At 41.5% G+C, this 24,587-nt stretch overlaps 1 protein-coding gene and 1 non-coding gene across 2 annotated transcripts; both read left to right on the top strand.

The window, feature by feature from the left end:
- Positions 1-4,408: 4,408 nt before the first annotated feature.
- On the top strand, positions 4,409-23,427 carry SUPT16H (SPT16 homolog, facilitates chromatin remodeling subunit). The gene is made up of 26 exons (XM_072149980.1): positions 4,409-4,811; positions 5,948-6,040; positions 6,180-6,350; positions 7,011-7,166; positions 8,081-8,227; positions 8,307-8,458; positions 8,544-8,716; positions 9,401-9,491; positions 9,596-9,669; positions 10,310-10,422; positions 10,538-10,603; positions 10,731-10,829; positions 10,964-11,079; positions 15,415-15,568; positions 16,396-16,523; positions 16,608-16,743; positions 16,829-16,955; positions 18,613-18,731; positions 18,829-18,954; positions 20,136-20,248; positions 20,323-20,398; positions 20,484-20,653; positions 20,757-20,886; positions 21,179-21,308; positions 21,448-21,525; positions 22,410-23,427. The coding sequence occupies exons 1-26, from the start codon at positions 4,746-4,748 to the stop codon at positions 22,511-22,513; spliced, it is 3,108 nt and encodes a 1,035-aa protein (XP_072006081.1). The 5' UTR covers positions 4,409-4,745; the 3' UTR covers positions 22,514-23,427.
- On the top strand, positions 5,763-5,860 carry LOC140087859 (small nucleolar RNA U6-53/MBII-28). Its single transcript, XR_011850039.1, has one exon. It is a non-coding gene; the product is annotated as a small nucleolar RNA U6-53/MBII-28 (small nucleolar RNA).
- Positions 23,428-24,587: the final 1,160 nt, after the last annotated feature.

The following is a 24,587-nucleotide window of genomic DNA, read 5'->3' as shown; positions in this document are numbered from 1 at the left end:
GGCGTTACTGTCCCCGCGCCTGCGCAATCTCTGCTGCCGGCGACTTTTCATTCCTTTATCCTGCCTGCCGTAGGATAAACGCTGCGCAACTGGCAGCCCGATACATCAAGAGGCAGAAGCCTCTTCATGTATCGGGCTGCGAATTTGCAGCGGCGGGGCGATCATACGCTGGCGCACGAGCGCCAGCATATGATAAATATCCCCCATTGACTAGGACCAACAAGCTGCTTGCATCCTCCGCATTTCGTCCTCGAGTGTGCTGTTTCCCCTGTTTGTTTATTTTGTTTGTTTTTTTTATCACTAAATGCTGGTATTAGAGCCTAGGAAGATGGCAGTCCCCAAAATCATTTCTTCCAGGTTTCATTTTGTTTGACTACAGCCTTCCACATGCAGGAGACTACAGCATTTTCCGACTACCAGCCTCTGGAAGACAGGTACAGTCCTGCTCATCGTTATTGGTACCATATTAAGGGCCATATTAAGGGTCTCAGCGGTATGGAGCACCTTATTTAGGATGCAGCTGATGCAGAGCCCTCTCCTACAACAATATTTATCTATTTTATTTTCAATACAAAATATGAATACAGAATATCAATAGAAAAATACATAGGCAATACAATAAATAATACATATTAAATTAGCCAAACTCTGAATACAAATAAGCCAATATGCATCAATATATAATTATCAAGCATTTCATTTCCCTACCCCCCCCCCCCCCACCTCGTGGAAAACTCGGAGAGAAAAACTAAACAAACACGAAAAAAAAGATGAAAACTCAACCTAGCACCCTTCTATTTTGCCAAGCTTGCCATATCTCTTTAGTTTGAACAAGATTTTATTGAATTAAAAGCATAACTGTGCCTTACAATAGGTCATGGCATAACATATGCCCCTCACAGAGGTATCTCATAGAAGTGGTTTCAGAGTGATGCATAATCAGCAACTGTAATAAACAAACTGAACAAATGAATGGGGAAAAAGGGAGGGGGAGGGCAAAGGGTTGGATTAACTTGATGATGGAGTTAGGACAAGATCAGTATAGGTGGTCGCTAAAGGTGAGAGTGGTAACAAGCATACATATCGATGAGCCATGTATAATCTATCAATGTCCTTGAGGGGACAAAATCAGAGTCCTCTCAAGGGTATGTGAACCCTTTGCAGTGATCCATGGGTTCCAAGTACCAAGTACAGGTAGTGTGTCTTTCCTGGTTACCTCTATCCTTTCGAACAACATCAATAGGTTTACTCTGTTTTCCATTTTGCTGCTATATAAATTCTAGTTGCCAATAAACTGAGTCAATGGATGTGCTTTATTTTTGACCCTTGCTGGTTACATTACCTCATACAAAGCGGAAAAGGGTCTTAATGTTGTTCCACAGAGCAGCCACTATGGGGCATTGCCACCAGATGTGGGCCATATGACCCAGGGCATTACAGCCTCTGAAGCAGGTAGTGGGTAGGTGGGGATCAGACGTCGGGAATGTAATAATCACTCTGTGTAGTAACCTAAGAGAGGTCTCTTTCAATTATACCCGCTGGCTGCCCTTTGCTACAGTGGAGCAACAATGTCCTCATCTCGGCAAGGACACAGCCTAAATCTGATTCCCACTGATCCATAAATCGCGACTTGATGTCTTGGGGAGAGGCATTAAAGATTGAGCATAGGAGGGAAATTGTCCCTTGACCAAACGGGTTATTCAGGCAAATTCTCTTGAATGCTGTTCGGGAGTCTGTGACAGTGCTTCAGGGTATGGATCGTACAAAGTGTAATAATTGAATGAGCCAAAAGTGTTCGGAAGGGGGGACTTCAAATTTAGTAGCAATTTCATTGCTAGTTAGAATTTTGCCCCCAGACATCAGGTGTCTAATGTGGGATATGCCTTTTGCCTCCGACCACCTGAAACCCCACGTTTCATCCCTGGGGGAAAGGTGGGGTTATTAAACAATGGTAGTAAAGGAGAGGGGTTTGAATGTAGCTTTTGTTGGAATCTAATGGAACGCCAAAGTTTTAAAGAGTGTAGTGAGAAAGGGGAAGTGGCTTGTAGTGAGGTGGGCAGGGGACCTGTCATCTGGAACAGGCTCGGCAAGGATGCTGGGTATATAAGTTGCGATTCAAGTGAGATCCATCTGGGGGTTGTCACGGGTGACCCCGCGATCCATGTCTCGGATTGCGGGGGCACCCGTGTCCCGCTGTGCTGCCGCGGTCCCCACTCCCCGAGGTCCATACTCACCTCACCTGGCTCCGGACTCCACGACGATCCGATCTGGGTCCCATGCCGGCTTCCTGCCGAGGCCGCGCACTCACGATGCTAGGGCGCGCACGCCCGGCTCTTCAGGAATTTAAAGGGCCAGCGTCCTCCTTATTGGTGCTGGCATCAAATCTCTGCTATATAGCCTGGCATCCATATATAGCCTGGCATCCCCTACTCTCCTCTCCCTCTGTATTTGAAATGTCCCATTAGAACCTCAGTCTGCAAATCTTCAATAGTTTTGACCTCTCTTGAGAAATGTGCAGCCATTGGGAGATCTTTCCTTCTTTTGTAAATATCGGATTGGTGTGAGTTTATGTGCTGATGAAGGCCCTGGCCTGTTTCTCCCACGTCCCTGTGGTGTAACACTGCTCACACATAACCGGGGCTCGTTCCCTAGCACTGCATTTGTTAACGCATTGCTAGCATTACATGTGAACGCACCCTTAGGTAAACTATTTTTAGCTAGAAAAAGGGTGTGTGATGGATATCATATTTCTCTCCAGACACCATCTTGTTCATCCAGACGCCATTTGATCAACTGTCATCCATTTCATGTTCATCCACTATCTTGTGTAATGTACCCAGTGATAGCTTGTCTTTGCAAGCCTTTGTCTTTCTGTAGCTTCTGCTGGAAGGTCATGTTTTGACTTCTGGGGAACTTTCACAGTATATTTGTGGGTAGGATAGTAATACATTTCTGTTCCCTGGAGAACAGTGCTTTTCAGAGAATACAAACTTAGAACTTGTCAACATTATTTTGGGAAAATGGTCTAGGATGATTTTCTCGGAGGTGCTCCAAGTATATTCAAGCTAACCTATAGCAGTTTAGTGTTCTATCACCTGTTACGCCATAAGCAAAGTATTTCTGTTTTTTATATAGAAGGCTGGGCGTCTTCTAATAAAGTGTGATTAAACAGTTACGACTTCTGAGTCTTCTGTTATACTTTGTCATCTATAGTACTGGCAGCCATGTTATCCTCCCCTGTAACAATTAATGTGGAGATCACCTTACAACTGAGGAAGGGTGGTTGGACCCGTGAGCAGAACAGCCTCAGATATCTTTGCTAAGGGATCAATTCATGTAGGAGAAAAATGAAGGTGTGTGAGGCAGAACTGTACTGGATATGCAGAGGGAATGGACAATAGTGATGTCATTTACTGTTGCATGGAAACCAGCGCAGCTGCGCCACAATCCGATCACACGCGACATAATCCCAGCACAAACCCAAGTTAAATACCTGTCAAAGCTGCGATTACAGGAATACCAAATCAATACAGGTTTTAAGGTGTTTTAATAGAGATTTTTAAAAAACTCATGTACGAAAACTTTTTCATACTTCAAACCTGAAAATTTCGGGTTGAAAGTGGAGTGGAAATGGCTGCCTGAATACGATTCCCTATGTTATTACATAGGGAATTGTTGAGGAGCCGTCCCTTTGTAGTGAGTGGAGCCTAATGATCCAGCTCACAATAAAGAGCTAGACTTACTATCACTAGTATAGTGTAAGAGTCATTGTATACTGTGTGGGAATACTAGTGGAAGGGGGGGATACAGGGCAGGTCAAAGGGCCTGTAATGGAGCATCAGAAATGCAGAAAAAATTTATAAGACCTAAAATGTAAATTGGGTCCATATCTTAAAGGGGTTGTCAACTTTCAGCAAATATTTGATATACTTTTGATAAATGTGACCCACAGTGTTTTGGGCATGTGTATGCTCAGGGTGGACTTCCACGTTTTTGTCATGTTTTTAAATGCATCCAAAATGCAAGTGAGAGGGGGTTTGGCCATATGTGTATCCCATAACCCAAGGAAGTAAAATATAGAAGCTTTCTATAGAATGACAGCAAGCAAAGATCTAGAAAACCGTGAGGAATTTTTACAGAAAGTATATTGGAAAATTGTATAACTTTTACTAGTTAACCATATGCAGTATTTGCCAAAAGTGGACAACCCCTTAAAGGTATCTGGGGCTGATTTAAAAACAACAAAAAAAAACTATATAAAAAGACAAGTGAAGCCCTTGCCTATAGCAACCAATCAGATTAAACCTCTTATCTATCAGGGGAACATTGGAAAATGAAAGAATGGTCTTGATTGGTTAGTTTCGGCACCCGCAGCCTCTCAGTATATGTGCCCTTGGCGTGTAAGTGACAATGCAGAGCTCCATCTGTGGTGCCATGTAAACCTCGCCACCATTCACCAACAAGACAACAGATGCGCTGATATCCGGCGGCAGGGGGCGCTGTGGGCGCTGCTCTCCGCCTTTCGCGGTCCTTTCTCTCCACCCCCCGGTTCTGTGTAGCAGGCCGGGATTTCCCGCTCTACGTGCCATCGCTTGTGCGTTGCTGCTTGAAGCCCGTGCAGGCCATCATCCAGCCCGCGGTGTTTCCCGGAAAGCTCCCCGGCTGACTGGCAGCTGAGCCGGCCAGTAGAGTAGGAAAGACAGGCGGCAAGCCCGGCCTGCTCCGGGAGGGAGCCAGTGGACAGGATGGCGGTGAACCTGGATAAAGAGGCCTATTACCGGCGTATTAAGCGTCTGTACAGCAACTGGAAGGTGATGCATCCCGGGTTGTGTGTATGTCTCCCTCATTGCTTCCTGCTCCCTATTCACATCGTCCATCACAGACCCGGGAAACACGCGTCCTGTGCCCCGGCAGAGCCGTCATCCGGCCGGGTCACGTGCTGCCGCCAGCGGCCCATTATGTAGCCGCAGAGAGTCCTCAGTGTGTATGGAGGTCTATACGTATATGTATATATACACGTGTATGGTATATATCTCTTACACCACTGGCATATGTATATATACACGTGTATGATATATATCTCCTACACTACTGGGATATGTATATATACACGTGTATGATATATCACACACCACGGGGATCAGTGTATATATCATATATATCTCCTACACTACTGGGATATGTATATATACACGTGTATGATATATCACACACCACGGGGATCAGTGTATATATCATATATATCTCCTACACTACTGGGATATGTATATATACACGTGTATGATATATCACACACCACGGGGATCAGTGTATATATGATATATATCTCCTACACTACTGGGATGTGTATGTTATATCACACACCACGGGGATCTGTGTAGACATACATAGGCATGATATGTGTGCTTCGTACCCCACTGGTATGTGTACATATACATGTGTGTGATGTGTGCCTTGTACATGCTCATCACATGGATATGTCACATGCAGGTGTTTTCAGATTGGTTTAATCAGCCTAATGGTGGGTGCTCCATAATTGTGTGAGGAGTGTAAACAACCTCAATACTTTGTTCCTGCTGTCTCCTCAGGTCACCTGAGACAATAGGGGGTTTCTGGCCAGCACTGTGGCTGAGTGGTTAGCATTGTGTCCCTGTAACGCTGAGGCCATGAGTTCAAGTCTCACCTACACATGTAACCATTCATTGCACTGGCTAATTCTCTGTGTATGGTGAGGGAAGATTGTGCCCACCAATGTCTGGCATCGCCTGTGATGAGTTTGCCATGCTAATACTGACGCTGTAGCCAGGGACATGTGGTTTCTGTGCAGGCAGCAATGAGTGCATATGACTTTCTGAGGCTGCCATGACAAAAACATGGGTAACATGTCCACATTTATGTCTGTAGGGGTAATAGGATCTAGTAGTAATTGCTGATTTTTATTTTTCAGAAAGGTGAAGATGACTTTTCCAATGTAGATGCCATTGTGGTATCGGTAGGGGTGGATGAGGAGATAGTGTACGCCAAGTCCACTGCCCTACAGGTGAGATGACACTATGGGCTACAGCCAGTGAAGAGCTTCTTACAAAATCCCACATTTCTGTATGCCACAATTGCTGATCCTTCTGTTTTTGCTCATCTAATGTTCTCTGTTTTTTTTTTTTTTTGTCTATTTGTGTTAGACTTGGCTTTTCGGTTATGAGTTAACTGATACAATAATGATTTTCTGTGAGGAGAAAATTATCTTTATGGCCAGCAAGAAAAAAGTGGAGTTTCTTAAACAGATTGCAAACACAAAAGGCAATGAGAATGCCAATGGCACCCCAGCAATCACACTGCTAGTCCGGGAGAAGGTATGTGCATCACACATGACTATTCTGAACATAACCGCAAACTTTGTGTTTAGTCAGGGAAATACAGTCATCATATTACCTTATTTTAAGGGATTTTCCACATTTCCTCTCTGGAGGGCGTCCTTGGCATAAAATACCATGCATATCTGGGAATGTGCGGCAGTTTTTTTTTTTCTTCCTTAGCCCATATCCCGACATCTCTGTTGGAAATATATGCACATGGTATAGTCCAATAAACACTTCTTATTGTTCTACTTACACAACATTTAGATAAAATTGGCCTTTTTTCATAAAAACATCAAGTGCATGTCAAGTGTTTCACCTTCAATAGCAGCTTCGTAAAACCTCCACCCATTAGTGAGAAGAGGACCCCCTATTCCCTGTATTGTTGGTAGTTCCTTGCCAGTCAGATTGTTATCCCCCTATCCTGTGGATTTGGGATAACAACATGCAAACTTGGTACACCGCTTTGAGAGCCTCCCCCCATTAATTCCATCATAACAAAGAGCCACTGAAATGAAATCGCAACTAGAGATGTAAACGGAGCCTTACTAGTGCTGTAGAAAATACATTTCCACACTGCCAAATCTTTACCACTGTAGTTAGATGAATAGGTAATGTATGCACATGTCTTGTAACTATTGCTTGTCTGTCCTATAGCAAAATGATGGCAACAAGGCAAACTTCGACAAGATGCTTGAGGCCATTCGAGGAAGCAAGAAGGGGAAACGTATTGGTGTTTTTAGCAAGGACAAGTTCCCAGGAGATTTCATGAAAAGCTGGTATGACTGCCTGAACAAAGAAGGCCTTGACAAGGTTTGTTATAACTTGTTTATGTTGAAAATCCCTTTGTTCACTTAAACTTTTTGCTGTTGTTGAATATTTCATTTACATGTGAAAACTCCTTAAAGGAAATCTACAGTCTGGATTGTACCAGGGATGCAGTGCAGGCTCTTGTGCAGTGATGGCGAACCTATGGCATTGGTGCCAGTGGTGGCACTCTGAGCCCTCTTCGTGGGCACCCAGGCCATCAATAGGTCATGGTGACAAATTCTGCTCTGTTTCACAAGAGTGTTCACGTAACTCCTATTTATACCCTCGTGGCCATAGACGCGAGCTCCACTCCCTGAGGTCTAGGCAACAATTTTCCTAACATGCTTACCTAGGGAAGCTGCATAGCTAAGCTGTTACGTTAAAGCTGTCACCAGAAGACCCAGTCCCCACAGAGCATAGTACGTACACTGCCAAAAAGTTTTTGTGTCCTTTTCAAATATATGAATAATTCCCATCACTTGGGAGTGGCTATAGAGGAGTAGGGGGCGTCGCTAAGGGTGGAGGGAAACTGCTCCTCTATAGCCACTCTCCGGGGACAAGTGCCTAGTAACAGCGCACCTGGAAGTGAAAGGTACAATAAGGGGGAGTGCAAAAAATGGGTCTCCTGGTGACAGGTTCCCTTTAATCTGTTGTAAGAATTGAATTCAATAATGGTGTTTTCTATAGAGGTCTGGTTCTATCATTACAGCATGTTGTACTCCTTTCTATGGGATGGTTGGGTTCACTTAAGCTGCTTGTGGTCCAGCACAAGGCAACTCTGGATGAACTCATACTTCATACTATAAAATTCTAATTCTGTGGTAAAATGGAAGATTTTGTGAATTGGCCTTGAAATAAGCAAACACTGAATGGTACATAAGATATTAGCTGGTGTCTCATAGTCTTTTGTTCTACAGGTGGATATTAGTGCAGCAGTGGCTTACACAATTGCTGTAAAAGAGGATGGGGAACTAAACCTGATGAAAAAGGCAGCTCTAATAACCTCTGATGTCTTCAATAAGTTCTTTAAAGAGCGAGTCATGGAAATTGTGGACGCAGATGAGGTAAGGAAATATTTCAGAAGAAATGTGAATCCTTGTCACTACTGAAAGAGATGTACAAATAATTCTGCTCCCCTTATAGAAAGTACGGCACAGCAAGCTAGCAGAGTCTGTGGAGAAAGCCATAGAAGATAAAAAATATTTGAGTGGGACGGATCCATCCACCATTGAAATGTGTTACCCTCCAATAATCCAGAGTGGAGGCACCTACAATCTAAAATTCAGTGTGGTCAGGTGGGTTTGTAATCTTTATATACTAAAATGAGTAATTGTCCTGGAGCTGCAGGTAAATCTCATGTGTATTTCTTATTTCTCACAGTGATAAAAATCACATGCACTTCGGGGCCATCACATGTGCCATGGGTGTTCGCTATAAATCTTATTGCTCCAATCTGGTGCGCACGCTCATGGTGGATCCCACACAAGAAATGCAGGAAAATTACAATTTTTTGCTACAGTTGCAGGAGGAAATGTGCAAAGAGTTGAAGCATGGTACGTGCTAAATGAACCATATTTCTGCGTGCTGGTTGATTGCCTTATGGGCAGATGAGATATGGCTTCACAGGCCTTTGGGTCTAATCGCTCCCCTCTGGTTACAGCTAGTTCGCTCCTATAGGTGAAGGCCCTCAGTAAATTTACAGCAGTAGCTTAGCAAGTATATGATAAAAACTTCTCAGATTACAGGGCAAAATACTCTTTACATACATTTTGGTGCCATAGTCAGTTAAGATAGATGGCTTTTCACGACAAACCTAATGGCCATCTCTGTTGAAACTCTAAAGTCCATAGATGTTAATTGTCCAATAAATATAATTTAGCATCCAACCCTCTTCATTGGTTACAAATCCTAAAATTGTTCACAGCATACCCTATGCGTTTAGAGAAAATCTATTTTTGATCATATCAGATTTTGGCTGCAGGAAAGCATTTTTCTTTATATTTATGCATATTCCTGAAGCCAGTGGGCTATCTCCTTTGCATTCATCATTGAAAGAAGCTTAATTAGACTGAATTGGAATAAAGTGACTCCTGAGCATTTTTCTCCTCTGCTGCAATATGTTGCCTATAGGGTTCCCTTTGTAATAGGTGGAGAAAAGGGGCCATATGGATATGTTGTGTGTATGCATCAGGAGAATCATTATTGGTGATTTTTACATTTGTTTGCATTAATTCCAGGTGCAAAAATAAGTGATATTTATCAAGCAACTATGGATCAAGTGAAGAAGCAGAAGCCTGATCTGATGAGTAAGATCACAAAGAACTTGGGGTATGTGCAGTACTTATGTCAGTGTATATAGTAATGCACCAGATAACCCACACCTTGGGAACAGTCATTTTTTAGAAATTTTTTATTTATTTTTGTCTGTACAGCTTTGCAATGGGAATAGAGTTTCGGGAAGGATCTCTTGTAATAAACAGCAAAAATCAATACAAACTTAAGAAAGGTAAGAATCCAGTGTATTGTTTTTCTCTAAGTAAATGCTTATTGTACCTCAAGATATATTTTTCTTTTTATTCCTGACTTAATTCCTTTTTGGGCATGGCTTTTTAGGAAGCACTCCGTTGTAGAAAAAGTGTAAGGCTACATTCAGACGGACGTATAGGGGAGATATATACGTCCGATATACGTCCCCCAAAGAAGGCAATGGCGCACAGCGCCTTACGTGAGCGGTGCGGCACCGCACGGCTCCGTGCCCTGTGAAAAGATAGGACATGTCCTATCTTTTCACGGCATTCGGCGCCGTGCACCATATATCCCTATGGAGAGCAGCGCTCACCTCCACCTCCTCTCCCTGTGCGCCGACGTGTGCCTGCCGTGTTATGGTACGGCGGGCAACGGGCGTCTGAATGCAGCCTTATTCTTTATTCCACCATAATCATCAAGCAACGTTTTGCCTTTTCCATGAAGGAATTATCAAGTCTTCTTCTACAATGGAGTTCTGCTTCATTGCCATTTTTTTGAAGATTGCTGCTTGTAAAGTCTGACCATTAGCACGTGCCAGTTTGTGTGTTTTTTTTTTTTTTTTTTTTTTTTAATATACCACAGTGCTGCTCCAAATCGTTCTTTGTTTGCTTCCTTTTCAGGCATGGTATTTAGTGTTCACTTGGGCCTGGCAGACCTTACCAACAAAGAAGGAAAGAAACCAGAAGAAAAGACGTATGCCTTGTTTGTTGGAGATACTGTGCTGGTTAACGAGGTAAATATCCAAAGTTTGGGAACTTTGTTAAATAGGCATTTTTTAAATTTCTGTGAGTTTTTGGTGGAAATAAATGAAAACTAAAATAGCATTTGATTTTTTTTTTTTTTGTTAGGAGGGTCCAGCAACTATTCTTACCAGTGTTAAGAAGAAAGTAAAGAATGTGGGAATCTTTTTAAAGGTAAATTATGAATTTATCAATTTTCTCATCAAACATGTCTCTTCAAAGCTTAAAATATTGTTACTTGAAATTACACTTGAATTTTTACAAATCACAGTACCATATAATGACTATTCTGTCTTGTCAGAATGAAGATGAAGAGGAGGAGGAGGAAGAAAAAGATGAAGCTGAGGACCTTCTTGGCCGGGGATCTCGAGCAGCAGCACTACTTACAGAAAGAACCAGGGTATGTTCAAGTTAGGCATAAAATTATCTAAGGAGGGAAATATATGGAGAATTCTTCTGTTATATTATTTATTTTTCTTTTTGGTGTGTGTTTAGTATTCTGTATTTTCTTGATTCTGGAAATTTCATCCATAGAATGAGATGACGGCAGAAGAGAAGCGCCGTACTCATCAGAAAGAGCTTGCTACACAGTTGAATGAGGAAGCACGGCGGCGATTAACGGAACAAAAGGGTGAACAACAGGCACAGAAGTGAGTTCCTAATCTTTAACAATTTAAGGTCCAGTTCACATTTGTATTAGGTCTTCAGTTTTTCTTTCAATTATTCTGAGCCAAAACCTTGCTAGGTTGTACACACAGAATGGGTGAATGTCTTTCCAGCAATTAGGAAAATATGCATATAATTTTCCCGGGTAGGATAAAGAAAACCGCGCCTATTTATGCTACCTTGTAATGCAGCTCCCTGGACATCAAGCATGATATTCAGGAAGCCTAATGACATGAAGTGGGATTAAAACCAAACCAGTATATCTATTCCAGAAGGAACAGATTCCCAACCGTATATGGCACTGTTTGTTTTGACCTATTTGGGTCTCTAAAGTACATTGTAGGGAACAGGTTTGGCTGAGTGAGAGGCTGTTGACTAGGGTCGGGAAGTAAGAGTTATTCTTACGGAGACTGCCAATTCTATAAGCAACATGTAGAAGAAAGTAATGGCATTCACCCACTTGTTAGAAAAGTGCAATGTCCTTTATTCAGGTGAAGAAGCATAAAATCACATGCAGGGAGAAGCAAGCCTTGGTAACGGGGCCGTTTCGCACTCAGTGGCGCTTTCTCAAGCCAATGGCGGCGCCCACTGATGACATCACATATATGCACTCATGTGACCACCAGTGGGCGGAGCCACCAAGACTGAATACAATGTATACTCTGTTTTGCAATATATCAGCATCATAACAATAGATGCAAGCTATGATGATACAAAGTGAGAAAAGATAAACACAATCACATGCAAACAGGTAAGTAATTAAAATCAAAAGTGGGAAGACCACAGGTCCCAGCAACCTTGCCTAGTTGTTCATATGGACATGAGGTACCACCTTGACATTAAAAACAAACAAAAGGATGGACCACCTTATACTATAGGTCAGTGGTGGCGAACCTATGGCACGGGTGCCAGAGGTGGCACTCAGAGCCCTTTCTGTGGGCACTCAGGCCAATGACCCCAAGACAGAGCTCACTAAACAGGGACAAATTCACCAAATCTTCCTGCAGACCCAGGCAATTTAAGAGATGCTGCAATCAGCGCTATTTTAAAATGGCCTCAAGGGGCCGATATGATTGATAGATGCTGAAGAGCATGTAGCAATAAGTTACTGCTTAAGGGTGAAGACACACATGGCGTTTTTGGGCCGTTTTTACTAAGTGCGTTTTCAGATAGTTAAAAACGCATGCGTTAAAAAACGCAGCCGTTTTTTTTAAACGCATGCGTTTTTAACGATCTGAAAACACACTTAGTAAAAACGCCATGTGTGTCTTCACCCTAAGATGCAATGTTGGCACTTTGCGGTAAATAAGTGGATTTTGGTTATAGTTTGGGCACTCGGTCTCTTAAAGGTTCGCCATCACTGCTATAGGTTAAAGAACTTATGATGCATGCACACAGTCATAAATATAGACCTCACATGGAACATGTATGAGTACTGACCTGGACAGAGGAGAAAATTAATTATGTCTACTGCAACAAAAGTTGCTACGGCATTCATATTATTAATGTATTAATGGCTTCATTATAATCTCAATAGTACAGACCTCTTAAGTGGGTACACAGCATATGGCCAATGGCTGAGGACAAAAAAAAAAAAAAAAAAAAGGGACATGCAGATACACATACATAATAACGTAGTGGATTAAATAGATGGAAAGGGGCAAAGTAACCAGGGTAAAGCGTCCTCACAAAAACACCCCAAGTTCATTACGGTCATTCAGGCCCAGAGGTCCCAACGCTCTGAATTTTATAATATACCTGCTTTCTTGCTGGAGGAGAAGTAAAGAACGATCTCCTCCTGCTGTGGGGCAATTGACTCGCTCAACTCCAGAGAACTTCAACACCCCCGGATCCCCTCCATGTTCTTTCTGTATATGCTCCACAAGCCGAGGGCTGCCATTACCATTTATGATGGACCTTTAATGTTCCCTAAAACGAGTAAACATTTTTCTGATTGTCTTGCCAATATAAAACCTTCCGCATGGACAATACACCACGTAAACTACAAAATCAGAACGACATGTAATAAACGACCTGACAGCATGTTCTATACCTCCAAAACTGATGACCTTCAGTTGGCCATTCAAGGTACAATAGTTACAGTGGCCACACCTGTGGTTACCAGCAGGAGCACATCCCTGGAGCCAAGTGGCGCCCATGGGTGAGAACCTGCTGTGTACCAATCTATCTCTGATGGTCCTACTTCTCCTAAATGTCACTAGGGGTCTGTTGGCTGAGATGTTCCCTAGATCCGGGTCCTGTCCTAAGATTTGCAAATTTTTATGAATTTCTGAACATATCACATTCTCACATGGGTTGTTATCAAAAGTAAAAGCAAATCTAGTGTCTTTACTCTCAACCTTGTCTCCTCCTTTTCTTTTGCTCTTATTTCCTAGTAATTCCTTACGTGACATTTCCATGGCTTTTCTCTGTGCAGAGTCCAATAAGCTCAGCAGATAGCCCCGTTCCAACAGCCTACTTCTCAATTCCTCTGCCTGTACTAGGAACCTGTTTTCATCACTGTTAATCCTTCTCAACCGTAAAAATTGGCAGTAGGGAAGGTTACTTTTTGTATGTTCAGGATGGAAACTACTATAATGCAGAATAGAATTGGTAGCTGTGGGCTTACGAAAGGCTGTGGTGGATAGAGTTCCCCCTGACTGACACCAGGACGTCTAGAAACTCTAGGCTTTTACTGCCAAATGCTGTGAAACGCATGTTCATAGTGTTCGTGCTGTCCAAAAAGGTGGATTGGGATCCTTCCCAAACCAGGAAGACATCGTCCACATAGCGATGGTATGCCTTCACATTCGATGCATATGGGTTGTCCAAGAAAAAAATATAATGGCTTTCAAAACACGCCAAAAAAATGTTGGCGAAAGTACAAGCCACCGGTGTGCCCATTGCTGTACCGGTCTTTTGGACAAACCACTTCCCATCGAGCGTGAAGGCATTATGTGACTGTACCAAACTGAGGCCCTCACACACAAATTCAATATATTTATTGCTCTGCCCAGCATTAATCAGCACTTCTCTAACGCATTCTACTTCCAGATCCTGTGGGATGCGTGTATATAGGCTTTCTAAGTCTATTGAAGTCAAACAGTGTGTCTCTTGCCACTGTAGATGTTCTAGGACTTTTAAGAAAGCATTTGTATCTTTAAGGTGCGAGGGTATGTTAACCAATAAAGGACGAAGTAGACAGTCCAGGTATTGTGACAGGGGTTCAAATAAAGACCCCATCCCTGCCACAATTGGTCGGCCGGGCGGGTTAACAAGCGTTTTGTGCACTTTGGGGAGGAAATACCAACATGGATATTTTGGACTCAGAGGGAGCAATTTGGTTGCCGTCTTTTCTGATATAACTTTTTGTTACACTCCCCATCTTAAAAAGGATCGAAGTCTATCTTGATACCTAGGTGTAGGGTTACCTTTCAAGGGGATATATGTGTCCGTGTCTTGTAATTGGCGCATCGCTTCATTCTTGTATGCAACCCTGGTCATGATCACCACATTAATTCTGTTTCCAGCATCTATACAGAGGTGAGGTACAACTGAAAGACTTGCATATGTTCTGCTTATCTGACCACCCCTGAGTTTGCTTAAAATAACAGAAGACCTAACATAACTGGGCCTTACTGGTGCAGGTAATCTTGGATACTGTGATAATAACCGTTTAAGGACCAGGTCATTTTCACTAGCTCATGCAATATACAACTATATTGGTATATAATGTGAATATACAGATCTTTTATTACAGTCTGTCTTCAGCAGGCTGTGATAAAGAGCGTCAATTTGCAGCCTCCCAGAGGCTCCCTAGCTGTCATGTCAATCAGTCAATAACCCCTCATGATGATGTAAGGATTGACCGTATTATGGTGGTGCGCCCGGGTGAAGCTGCTGTTTATATGAAATGAGTCTTTATCCACGGAAACTAACAGGTTGACTACTTCTCCATATAGCCCTAACCTCTTTATGACAGACATTTTCTATAGACAGTCCTTGACCTGTTAAAGGGATTTTCCCACGAAACAAGTTTGGGCTTAACTTACTGATTGGTGTGGGTCTCAGTGAATCCAACGGACCCCTAGTCGCTCCTCGAGATGAGCAGAGCAGCAGGATGCGCATGGCCGGGTTGCCCCATTCAATTCTATGGAGCTCAGTTGTGCACGTCCTGTTGGTTTGCTCATTCTGCGGACTGCTCTTGTGATCTGTGGGGGTCTCATCACGGAGGATAGCGCCTAACTTGTTTTGTTACAGTTTTTACAGTTTTTTTTTTTACAGTTTTATTTACTGGCAATAATTATTTCTTTATTCAGGGCTCGGAAATCCAATGTTTCCTACAAAAATGCATCTCAAATGCCAAAAGAACCAGAAATTCGAGAGATGAAAATTCATATAGACAAGAAATACGAGACTGTGATTATGCCTGTGTTTGGAATTGCTACTCCCTTCCATATTGCCACCATTAAGGTAAACAAGCATGTGATGTGTGAACTGTACGGCAATGCATTTGCTTAATCAACAGCTTAGTAAATTCTGAAGACCCCTGTGCCAAAGTAAATGGCCTGTAGACTTGTTGAGCTGTGTTTGCCATGCACAATGTAGCAGAATAGAGGCCTCTTCACTTATCATAGCTGGCCACAAACAAGATTGTAATTATATAATAGTAGTTCCACTTTAGTGCAAATCATTTGGTTACTAAAGATAAAGAATTTACAGGTACGTGAGCAGATATTTGATGAAAAGGTATATTTAAAGCTTTTGTACATGTTGGCCTTTGTGGTTCTAGCATGTTGGTACTTCTAGTAATATTGATTTAGAATAATAGGAGCCTTTTTAATAGGAGCATTGCACAAATACAATATTGTGAAGTTCATGAGTCCAGTGTATTTACGAGGGAGACCTCTTGCCCTGGCCTTTTTCCTCAGGGGACTGATAGATTGTATATGCAATATGTAAATACAGCAACTTCGTCACTCTGCATCTGCAGTATTCTGTCAGTGCTCTTATTAAGCCATACAAAACGTTTTTTATGCCATTTTTTTTCTACTAGGAGTACCAACCTGTAGCTGTACCTTTTTACGTAGGAAAGCATGTTCAATGGACAGATTGACTTTAGTGCCCTACACCTATATAGAAATGTGAAATCCGAATAGAGGCATATTGCTGCCTTTATGTCTTAGCTGTCAGGTATGAAAAAGTCAATATGTTATCAATTGTATCTACATTTTGCATGCACATCTGTACTGTTTGATGGCATTCAAGATCATTTCACATTGTTTGTCTTTTCTGCACAGAACATTAGTATGTCAGTTGAAGGAGACTACACTTATCTCCGAATTAATTTCTACTGCCCTGGTAGTGCTTTAGGCCGAAATGAAGGCAACATTTTTCCCAACCCAGATGCCACATTTGTTAAGGAAATGTAAGTAATAAGTCTGTCAAGACCTTTGCATAGAGATTTTTTTTTCCCTTCAATTTGTATTCATAAATCTTGTTTTTAACTTAGAACGTACCGAGCCTCCAATATGAAGACTCCAGGAGAGACTGCTGTGCCATCAGTAAACTTGCAGAATGCTTTCCGAATTATTAAAGAGGTGCAGAAAAGATACAAGACACGAGAGGCCGAAGAGAAGGAGAAAGAGGTGAGGAAAGAAGACTGGCTTGTGTCTTTATCTTTGATTCCTGATTTCTAGGAATATTCATTGATGCATTTCAATCATTTTATAGGGCATTGTAAAGCAAGATTCTCTTGTCATTAATCTGAATCGGAGTAACCCTAAATTGAAAGACCTGTACATTAGACCCAATATTGCACAAAAACGAATGCAAGGTTCTCTTGAGGCCCATGTAAATGGTAAGTGTGAATAGTAAAAAGCAAAACCTCTCCTTAAACACTTGTAATCCTGAATTCAAATTAGTGCCATTAACCCATTTAACCCCTTTCTGACAAAGGACATAATAGTACTGCAGGGGCAGCATAACTGTGACATGTAAGGGGCTTCCATGGATTGACAGCCTTGGGGTTCTGCTGAGTGCCTCTGAGCAGGACCCGACTGTAACACGGTAAAATACATTTGAGGATTGCCCCCACAGATCCCCCAGAGATCATCAAACCCCCGTTCTAGTGATCTGTGGGGGTCCCTTCACCGAGACCCCCTCGAACTTTGTGAAGATTTTGGTATTTTTTTTTACAAAGGTTGATTTTATAATATACAGTGAGAGGTGTAGTTTCAATAATGAGATAAATTATGGGGTGTTACGATTATTTGGTCCTTTAGTGGACCCAGCAGGTCCCTCCAAAAGTATAATTTTTTTGCATTTAAAAATGGTCTATGTCAGGAAGGTGCAAAATGGCCAAGTCGTTAAGGAGTTAATTAAGTACATGCTGTCCCCCGTCTTAAGAGCACTTGAGTTACAGACAGACCTCCATGCCCACTGTGACCTCTGGTGTAGCTCTCTGGATGCTTTACTATAGTCCCAGGCTCCAATGATCAGCTGTAAGGTGTCTGCAATAAAGATTTATTAATAATCCTTGTTCTTATGACAGCACAACACTTTGAAAATATAATTGTCACTGGGACATAAAACTTTTGTCTGCAGCTTTAATTATAAAATACCTTATATACTGGAGTATAAGCCTAGTTTTTCAGCACAAAAAAATGTGCTGAAACCCCAAACTCGGCTTATACTCGAGTAAAAAGTATATAGGTTTTACCAGGTTTTTGTGGTAAAATTAGGGGCCTCGGCTTATACTTGGGTCGGCTTACCGTATTTTCCGGACTATAAGGCGCACTTAAAAGCATTGGATTTCCGTGGAAATCCAAAGTGCGCCTTATAGTCCGGTGCGCCCTATGTATGGCGCTGGGCAGCGGACCATACTTACATAGGTCCCCGCTACCGGAGACCGGAGACAGCAGATCTCCAGCGGGAACTGCAGACCACGCGGCACGAACAACTTCTGCCGCGTGGTCTGCAGTTCCCGCTGGAGATCTGCTGTCTCCGGTAGCGGGGACCTATGTAAGTATGGTCCGCTGCCCTCCTCCACCTCCCCCTCACCTTCCCCGCTCACCTTCCCCGCGTTCCGCGTCGCGTCGCCGCGTCCCGTCGGGTCTCCGCCACGCCCCCGGACCCCGCACCTTCTAGTCCGATGCGCCTTATATATGTAATTATTACATATATAAGGCGCATCGGACTAATGCGCCTTATAGTCCGGTGCGCCCTATAGGGCAAAAAATACGGTATATACAAATTCAACTTAAGAACAAACCCAAAGAACCTCTTTAGTGTGTATATATATATATATATATATGTATATATATGTGTATGTATGTATGTATGTGTATATAAATATATGTGTGTGTGTATATATATATATATATATATATATATATATATTGTGGTAATTCAATTACGAATCGTCATATGAGACATAAACATCTACTGGTAGATAATACATTCATTTTTATTACACTTTTTTTTTTTTTTTTTTTTTTATTCTGTTCACTATTTAGGTTTCCGTTTCACATCGGTAAGAGGAGATAAAGTGGATATTTTGTATAACAACATTAAACATGCCATCTTTCAGCCTTGTGATGGAGAGATGATCATTGTGCTTCATTTCCACCTTAAGGTATAGACCGGCAGAGAGAGAAAAAAAAACTACAATAATATTTATTAATATTTATATCTATCCCATTTTAAACATATGCTTCCTTTTGTTTGTGCAGAATGCCATAATGTTTGGCAAAAAGAGACACACAGATGTCCAGTTCTATACAGAAGTTGGCGAAATCACAACAGATCTTGGAAAGCACCAGCACATGCATGACCGTGATGACCTGTATGCAGAACAGGTTGGTAGTTCCATGCTTATACATGTGCCATAACTTCTCTTCTACATAGCAAATGCTATTGTGATTTGCTTCCACCATAGTTTGTTTCCTGCAGTCTTTGAATGCTAACAAAATTATTCCACTTTGTTCCACTTAAATGGATGAAAAATTTGTTGACTTTTATTTGACAAAAAATGTTTCTACAGTTTAAGAGGAAATTATTGTAAGGCTTGTAATGCTGATTTTCAACAGTATCCAATCTCTTAAAGCGTAACTGTAAAGCTATAGAGATTTTACCAAATTATTAATGTGATTCCCCCTTTGAGACTAAACAGAACAACGCCTACTTCGTGCTGCTCGTCCTTTTCTTTCCAAAGTTATGGCATTTTCTGTTACGAAAGTGTTTGCCAAAAATTATACGGGATGTATATGGTGACATCCTGGCAGCTTCCCTCACATGGAGGAGCAGGGTACATTCACAGAGCACATGTCCAGCACGTACAGGATGTGTATGGTGACTAGCCTGGCAGCTTCCATCACATGGAGGGGCAGGGGACATGTAATAAGTGGTAGAAATCATTAGTACCCCAGTTACATGCAGTCTATAGCCTGTGCTGTGTGAGCACTAAGGGTTAATAGCTTATCTGGACATAGCTGATACTGCCAATAACAAGGTAACAAAGAGAAGAGCAGAGACAGATGAACTTGGATGGAGGGGAGCGAGCAGGGAGATCTTGGACCTCACTATTCTGTACAGGAGACATCTGCATACAGTTCTGTACGCTTCCAGCTCTGCTACATTCACTGACGCATGACCTCTTGCACTGTGAGCTGGAAGCAGCAGCTCTTCCCCTCCTAGGAAACCGACCAGAAACAAAGTGTAAACAACATACGGATTCATAGTGCTTGTCAGCAAATGGAGAGGAGGCAGCCTTAGCAGCAATGAGTTAATGTGAGGGCTATAGCAAATAATCTCCTGCATATAGGTAATAAAGATAATTGGCAAAGTTGTTTTACATTCCAAGAGCCTTTACAGTTATTCTTTAATTCTTGCTCCAGCGTTCAATATGCACAGTCTCTCTTGACAATGTTATCTTGCCTATGTAGATAAGTTGTCATTTGCTATGGCTGTACTGAAATTTCTTTTTAAATGTGTAAATTTTATCCAGAACATAAACCTCATTTTGTCTTTCATGATGTAGTTGGAGAGAGAAATGAGGCACAAACTGAAAACTGCCTTCAAAAACTTCATTGAAAAGGTTGAATCTTTAACAAAGGAGGATCTGGAATTTGAGGTTCCATTCAGAGACCTGGGGTAAGAATCTATCTCTGCAGTAGCCCATTGACAAAAATTGTCAGATTTCTATAAATTTCATGTCTATGTTCCAGGTTCAATGGAGCCCCATACAGAAGTACATGTCTCTTGCAACCAACTAGCAGTGCTCTTGTAAACACAACAGAATGGGTGAGTATTAACACAATGTTATAAGACGCATTGGCATTCAAATGGCCCTATTTGTTTTTTTATTAATGTTTGGTTTATTTCACAGCCACCATTTGTTGTAACATTAGACGAGGTTGAGCTTGTACACTTTGAGAGAGTCCAGTTTCACCTTAAGAACTTTGATATGGTCATCGTTTACAAGGACTATAATAAGAAGGTCACTATGATCAATGCCATTCCTGTGGCATCTCTTGATCCTATTAAAGAATGGCTAAAGTAAGTATTTATGGATTTACGGGCACCTATAGTTGACTTTTTGTGACCTGCGCTACCAGTGAAAATGAGTTGCTATAATGTGCTCTCATATTGTCTCCTCTAGCTCATGTGATCTTAAATACACAGAGGGAGTGCAGTCCCTGAACTGGACAAAAATTATGAAAACCATTGTGGATGACCCTGAAGGTTTCTTTGAACAGGGTGGCTGGTCTTTCCTGGAGCCTGAAGGAGAGGTGAGAGAAAAATGTAATTGTAGCTTAAATCCAATACACCTTTTAGCGGTCAATAGACTGGGTGACCAAAACAAGCCTGACACAAGCTGATTGAAGTTCAGAACTTTGACTATCATATAAAAGAATTCAACACAGCAAACATTCTTGGAAAATAAAAGATCAGTATGTTCTAAATAGAAGAGATCCAGCATTGTGCAAAAAAAACAAAACAAAAAAACCCTGTTTTAAGTCTCTGATATGCAACCAGTCCCCCCACCCCTCCAATTGCTCTACATTGAATTTTCACCTTTAGGGCAGTGATGCAGAAGCTGGTGGTTCAGAGTCTGAAGTAGAAGATGAGACATTTAACCCCTCTGAGGATGAATATGAGGAGGAGGAGGAAGACAGTGATGAGGATTATTCAGATGAAACAGAAGAATCGGGTAAATGTTTGGATTAATGATGCTCTCCCTGTGATGGCAGCCTAAGTAGTCTAGTAGAAATTGTTGTGAGCACTAATGGACTAATAAAAATGTATAGCAAGTGACTGAACTATTTACAAACTTCTATTTCTATTTGCAGTCTACAGTGAAGACTCTCTAGGCAGTGATGAAGAGAGCGGCAAAGACTGGGATGAGCTAGAAGAAGAAGCTAGGAAAGGTGGTGTTTTTTTATTTTAATGGGGGGCTTTGACTTGCATTTTTATATTTTATTATATATTAATGATCTCTAGCCAAATCAGACACTCTACAGCGTAGCTCAACATACCTCTGTCATGAAATTTGTATGTTGCACTGGCTTTTGTGTCCAGTGGTGGTCAATCTTCCCCGAATCAATGCGGCTTCAGTAACATTGCCATTGTGTAAGTTACAATCTTCTTCAAGCTAGTCTACTTGAGTTGTGTTGATATAGCAGCATTAAATTGTGTAGAAAGTATATTTTGCTTTATACAAGCGTATTGGTGCATGATAAGCCATTGATTCCTTCAGTAATAAAATAGGAACTTTATCAACTGTTGCCCCTTCAAAGTCTCCCTGGTTGACCAGAGAAATAATTCCAGGAAAATGGAGTAAATATGTATAATTGATTTTTTTCATATATTTTCTATTGTCTGTATTCTTCAGAGGGGGTTTCTAGTTGTATATAAGCATATTCAGAGTCACACAGTATACATTATATCAACCTTTAATAATCTTGAATACACCTTTAACAATAAATCTAAAACATCAAGCAAGAATGTGTATGAGATATTGCAGTTTTAGGTAGTCAATGTGCTTTAAAAGCCATTCACGCATCTGTACAGTGACAAGTACAGGTGATGACATGCAATTTTCTGCTATGTTGACTTGTTTGGGGCAAGATCAAATTTTTATTATCTGTTATTTGCCAATATCAGGAGTAGTGGAACACACAGAAGAGGTGCAAACTGTGAGTTTACCTCTGTCCTCTCCATATCTGGTTTTGGCTCAGTAAATTCGATGGAGAGTACCAAGATGTGAACTGGCCTGATGTATGTTAACTTCTTTGTTTTCTAATCCTAACAGCTGACCGTGAAAGTCGTTATGAAGAAGAGGAGGAACAAAGTAACTCTAAGAAGAGAAAGGGTCACGGACATGCACCTACCCCATCAAAGAAGAGGAGGAAGTAACACTAGCAAGACCCCTTCCTTTTCCCAACTCACATTTCCCCTCCCTTTTCTAATGTCCCATCTTTCTACTCATTCCTCCTTATTTTGTCCTGTTCCCAGAATTCAAAATTTCTCCCTTCACTTGCCCTGAGTCTGAGGTGTGTCACCTGTGCTTCTGCTGCTACAGACTACTGGGATGCTATGTGATGGTTAAATGGACCAATATGGCATTATTTTATCATGTCCTCCTAACTGGGCTGGTCACAAAAATGAAATCCTTTGTGAATTTTCACAACATAAAAAATACTCCACTTATTGTTCCTACAAAGACATTCTCATTGTATCTACAGACCCTTCCATTATTTCATGGACTTTGTGATGCTCTGCGGCAGTTAAGTGGTTAAAGTGACACTGCCGGTCTCCGGAGCTGGGTGGTTTGCCTGTATCCCTACGTGCACTTGACCAATCCCCTTGCTGCCTCTTATCGCTTGCCGTTTTCCTATTTCTCGTGCTGCTCTCCTAGGATTTCTTGTAAAATGTAACATTTTTTTTTATTTGCGATGTTCTTTTGTTTAAAGTGTCAGGAGTCGCCATTCTCCTCACTGCCCTCTCTTCTGACTCCAGGCACCATAAAGGTGTGGTGGTTTTCTTTTTTTGTTTTCATCTTGTTTTTTTTTTTTTTCCATTTCCATTGCTTTTTTTTCTCTCTAGCAGTGAGGTGTACATGGTGTTTTTCAGACCTTGGAGACGTGTAAACAAATAAAAGAAAAAAACTTTTTGTACCTTTTTCCCCGTTTGCGATTTTTTTTTTTTGTGCTAGATTTGGGGACTTTTTACTGAACACTCGAATTGTTGAGCAGCACTTGTAAATGACACCGTGATTGTTCAGTCCTGTTCTAAACAATAAAGTGAGATTCCTCAGGGATACAATGCCACCTTTTTGTGTGTGGTTTTGTGCTTTCATTACCTAATATTTAGACGCACTGAGCCTGGGCCAATGTTCTCATTTCCAGTAGTGTCACTAGTGGGGACTATTAGGGTAGTAGCAAATAAAAATACAAAAGAAATAAAGCCCACATCTTCTGGTTTGTGTTTTCTTTTTTTTGTTTAATTTACATTATATAATTATATGGCCATACTGTTCCCAAAAATTCAATATTCTCATAATAACAGGGATGGGAAAAGGGCCAGCTCCAAAATTAGCAAATTTTACACTTTAAAAAAAAAAAAAAAAATCTTTGAAATAGTAATTGGCACAACTCCTCTCCGCCACAGCCTTGCATGACCTCGGTGTATATGCGACTTGTGGATCGGAACCCCATTCCCCAGTGCTTACCAGTAGGATCCGACCCCCCTGTGCTGTGCGATTTATTAGAGCATGGTATCAGCTGTAATATACAGCTGACGCCGTTGCTTCTGGTGCAGGCTCTGTTCGGAGCGGAACGTAATAGAACGTCCCGGTGTGGGAAGTATCTTCCTGCAAGGACGTACCATTACATCCAATTACATTTGTATGTAACCCCTTGTCGCTCCATCAGACTAATGGAGCATACAGCCGTGCATGACCGTTCTGCTCCATTAACCCCTTAAGGACCAGGCCCTTTTTCGTTTTTGCGTCTTTATTTTTCACACCCCACCTTCAAAAATCTATAACTTTTTTATTTTTCTATGTAGAGAGCTGTGTGATGGCTTGTTTTCTGCGTAACAAATTGCACTTCATAGTGATGGCATTTAATTGTCTATGCCATATACTGGGAAGCGGGAAAAAAATTCTGAATGCAGTGAAAATGGTGAAAAAACACATTTGCGCCGTTTTCTTGTGGGCGTGGATTTTACGTCTTTCACTGTGCGCTCCAAATGACATGTCTAATTTATTCATTGGGTCAATACGATCACATGGATACCAAATTTGTATAGGTTTTATAATGTTTTCATACATTTACAAAAATTAAAACCTCCTGTACAAAAAAAAAATTCTTCATTTTGCCGTCTTCTTGCGCTAATAACTTTTTCATACTTTGGTGTATGCAGCTGTGGGTGGTGTCATTTTTTGCGACTTTTGAAGACGTTTTCAATGCTTTTATTTTTAGAATTG

This window comes from Engystomops pustulosus, chromosome 1 (assembly GCF_040894005.1).
Source record: "Engystomops pustulosus chromosome 1, aEngPut4.maternal, whole genome shotgun sequence".
Lineage (NCBI taxonomy): Eukaryota > Metazoa > Chordata > Amphibia > Anura > Leptodactylidae > Engystomops > Engystomops pustulosus.
This window is presented reverse-complemented; position numbering and strand designations above follow the sequence as displayed.